This window comes from Eurosta solidaginis, chromosome 5 (assembly GCF_040869045.1).
Source record: "Eurosta solidaginis isolate ZX-2024a chromosome 5, ASM4086904v1, whole genome shotgun sequence".
NCBI classification, from domain to species: domain Eukaryota; kingdom Metazoa; phylum Arthropoda; class Insecta; order Diptera; family Tephritidae; genus Eurosta; species Eurosta solidaginis.
Genome location: NC_090323.1, coordinates 235877947 through 235881280, shown reverse-complemented (window position 1 = coordinate 235881280; position 3334 = coordinate 235877947). Strand labels below are relative to the sequence as shown.

Genomic DNA, 3334 nt, shown 5'->3' with positions numbered 1-3334 from the left:
GTTGTGAGGTTAAGCACTGCGACCTATTGGCCTATTCTCTCCACAACACCTCGTCCAAACATAGTTCTCTGAGAAAATCCAGAATGGTTCTCGGCTTCAAAGAGTGTATGTGACTACTTTCTAATTTTGGTGATCTTAGAATCCTAAGTCGTCCATCACGATGCGTTCTGCAGTCTCATCTTCGCGATCACAGATGCGACAGAGGCTACTACCCCAGCGGGTTAGGGGATCAGAATATACCCGCGGTAGGTATGCCTGTCGTAAGAGGCGACTAAAATACCAGATTCAAAGGGCTGTGTAGCGCAACCTTTTAGGTTGCCAGCGCAATATATAGCTTCTCCAAACCCAATTGTCAACCTCACCTATCCGCGGCGAATCCTGTTTCACTAACAGACGAGGCTCTGGCGACCCCAAGCTCCTCATGGAACTTGGGGGTAGGGAGGGAGGGAATGGCCTGAAGGTTTAATGTGGCCACATAAATCGTTCCCGAGATGGTCGGGCTAGCACCTTAATGGTGCTATGGTACCGGAGCGTACCGGATTTGTATCCGGCAAAGGACCATCACATCGATAACACTCCCCAAAGCTTTCGGGGAGCAACCTTATCGCTACAACAACAACAACAACAACAACACAGAGGCTACTAGACGATATCCCCAATTTATGCATGTGGCTCTTTAGCCTGCAGTGACCTGTGAGTATGCCTGTTAAAATTCTAAGGCTACTTTTTGGGAGGTTAATCATGGCTTTATATCGCTTAGAATTGCACCCTCCTATTAGTGCTTTGCCTGCCGAAGTCCTGGACTTTCGCGCCAGTGTTGTTCTCTTCTTGCCTGAACTCGACCCTTATTGCGTGTATAATATACTATAGTGTCTTCATGGTGCTATTGTATCTTCAACAATTTTTCTTAGAATCATCTGTAGATTACGTTTTTGCTATACTTCTGATGGAAAACAGTTTTACCCGCTCTAGTGTATAGATATTTAAGTTACTCATAATTTTTTTTCTAACATATTTAATGACTAAGAAATTATGTTAGGAACATTTTAAATACAAAGATCGTCATCTGGATCTTCCTCTTCTTCATCAAAGTCATCGGCAGCATCGGGAGTGTATATAATTGAGCTTTCTTTTGCTTCGGATGTTCTATAAAATAAAGAGCAACAAAACAAAAAAAAAACATGGCATTGATATGCAGTGTGTCAATAACTTAACTTACTTTTCGTAAGGTAATTTTAGTGTATTTCGTGCCACAATTTCCTCTTCATTCAATTCTATTTTAAATGTCGCTGCAACTGTATTCGCTATTGGTGAAGAAGCTCGGGCCTGCGGCCTCTGCAATGCATTCTGTTGGGCGTCAATTAGAAATTCATTTTTTGTTTTTGTATAAAGGTAACGTTTCCTGCTGACACTACCACCACTTTTTCGCGTTAAAACACTTAACGTATTGGGTGTCTCCAGATGTAGCATAATATCAGCCAAATATTCAAAAGCAGCTAATAAATATTCCTTGCGTGGATGCATAACATTGGCTGGTGTCAGCCATATAAATACACGATCCACTTGCTCGCAAAGGCGTAGTTTATGTATAAATTGTATGATGTTTTCAAGACTCTGATGGCACAGTAGATCTGCAAGTGGTGGCAATATGACATTACATTTATCTTTTGAATTTATACATTTTCTGCCGAAATCTGCAAGTGTAGACCAATTTCTTAGCGCCGGACTGAAAGGCAGTGTTTTTACGGTTAGTTTTTCATCGTATCCTTGCTCTCGTAAGAGTTGGCACAAAATACGATTTGAAATTTTCTCTTGGCCGGTTTCATCTGAAATAATTATTGGTTAATAAATAAGTATAATTGCATAAATAGTAATATTAGTTTACCAATAATAAGAACAACACGTTGACTCGTTATTATCAAATTTGAAAGCATATTTTTGGCTAAAATTCAGAAATCGAAGTATTGATAAAGCATCAGCATGCTAATTTAGAGCTGGATTTCCATTCGATTTTTAATCGATTCAATCGATCTTTTTTTAAGAAATGAAGAATCGATTTTCTTTTTAGAATAGTTCGATTTTTTTAGCCTTCGGAGTTTTGATCATCTTTCAGCAACTGTACCTATTTCATATTTATTGATAAAAACCTGCAAGAAATTTATTTGTTGTAATTTTTTTTATAAATTTAGCTTTATTAGCGCTTATTCACAGACCAAATAAAATAGCGTTTAAATTTTCAAAAAGCTCGACTTTTTTAAAAACCATGAACTATGACCAGGAGCGTGCGCAGGAATTGTCTAGGGGGGTGGGGGGAGGGGGTGGTGGGTCTGAACATATGGAAGCTCATAAAGTTCATTTAAAAATATACATATAAAGATACAAAATTGCATACTTCTTTACTTTTGAATGAAATAAAAAAAGCAAAAAATAACATATTTATTGGTTATCAGTCAACAAACGGCCTCGTCCATCTACCAGTTTTAATGAGAAAAATTCAGTCGTTGTAAGCCCTGGGGGGAGGGTGCCATCGACTCTCGATACCACAGCTATGATGAGAGATTAATAGAGGGTTATAGCAAAAGGTGTTTTCTTTGTGATTTCTAAGCTAACATTTCAGAGAAGGCAGAACTAACTGAAGAAATGTCTGCGCACAAAATTGGAATATCTGGAAAAAATACAGAAAGCATGATATTTAAGTATCGAGTACACTATCAATCTCACTTCTATGGGAGGAAGCAATGAATAACCCTGTGGTGCTCATTGATGTTGCTAAAGAGCCTCAGTCAACGAAACGATAAAGAAACTGCCGAGCTTTTTTAGCGGTACAACCTTGGTAAACAATTGAGCAGAGTCAACTATTTTCAGCTCGATTTAATAGATTAAATCGATTTTTTTAGAATCGAATCGAAAAAATCGATTCTCCAAAAAATCGAATCGAATCCAGCTCCAGCTAATTTATTTATATATTTACACAACCGCAATTGTCTTCTTCTTTGTGTTGTTAGCATTCACCGTAATTTTGTCCTGAAAGGGCCCAATTGGAAAAGAAAATTTGTTTGCAATCAAAGGGTGGCTACACTTCTACCGTACCTCGGTAAAAGTCTAGAACAGCGGCCGACATGTAAGAATTGAAGAAGATTATGGTCAGCGCAAACCTAACCCCAGCGGTTTAGGGGGCTTAGAATAAACCCGCGGTAAGTATGCCTGTCGTAAGAGGAGACTAAAATACCAAATTGATTCAAGGGGTTGTATAGCGCAAGCCGCCCAAGAGGTTGCCAGTGCAATATATATCTTCTACAACCCAATTGTCACCCTCACCTACCCATGGCGAATC

The 3334-nt window shown here is 38.9% G+C and overlaps 1 protein-coding gene across 1 annotated transcript; it reads right to left on the bottom strand.

The window, feature by feature from the left end:
* Positions 1-957: 957 nt before the first annotated feature.
* Elp5 (Elongator complex protein 5) lies at positions 958-2005 on the bottom strand. The gene is made up of 3 exons (XM_067757284.1): positions 1886-2005; positions 1220-1826; positions 958-1146 (listed from the first exon to the last, which is right to left on the bottom strand). Exons 1-3 carry the CDS (start codon positions 1932-1934, stop codon positions 1047-1049), a joined length of 756 nt encoding a protein of 251 aa, XP_067613385.1. The 5' UTR covers positions 1935-2005; the 3' UTR covers positions 958-1046.
* Positions 2006-3334: the final 1329 nt, after the last annotated feature.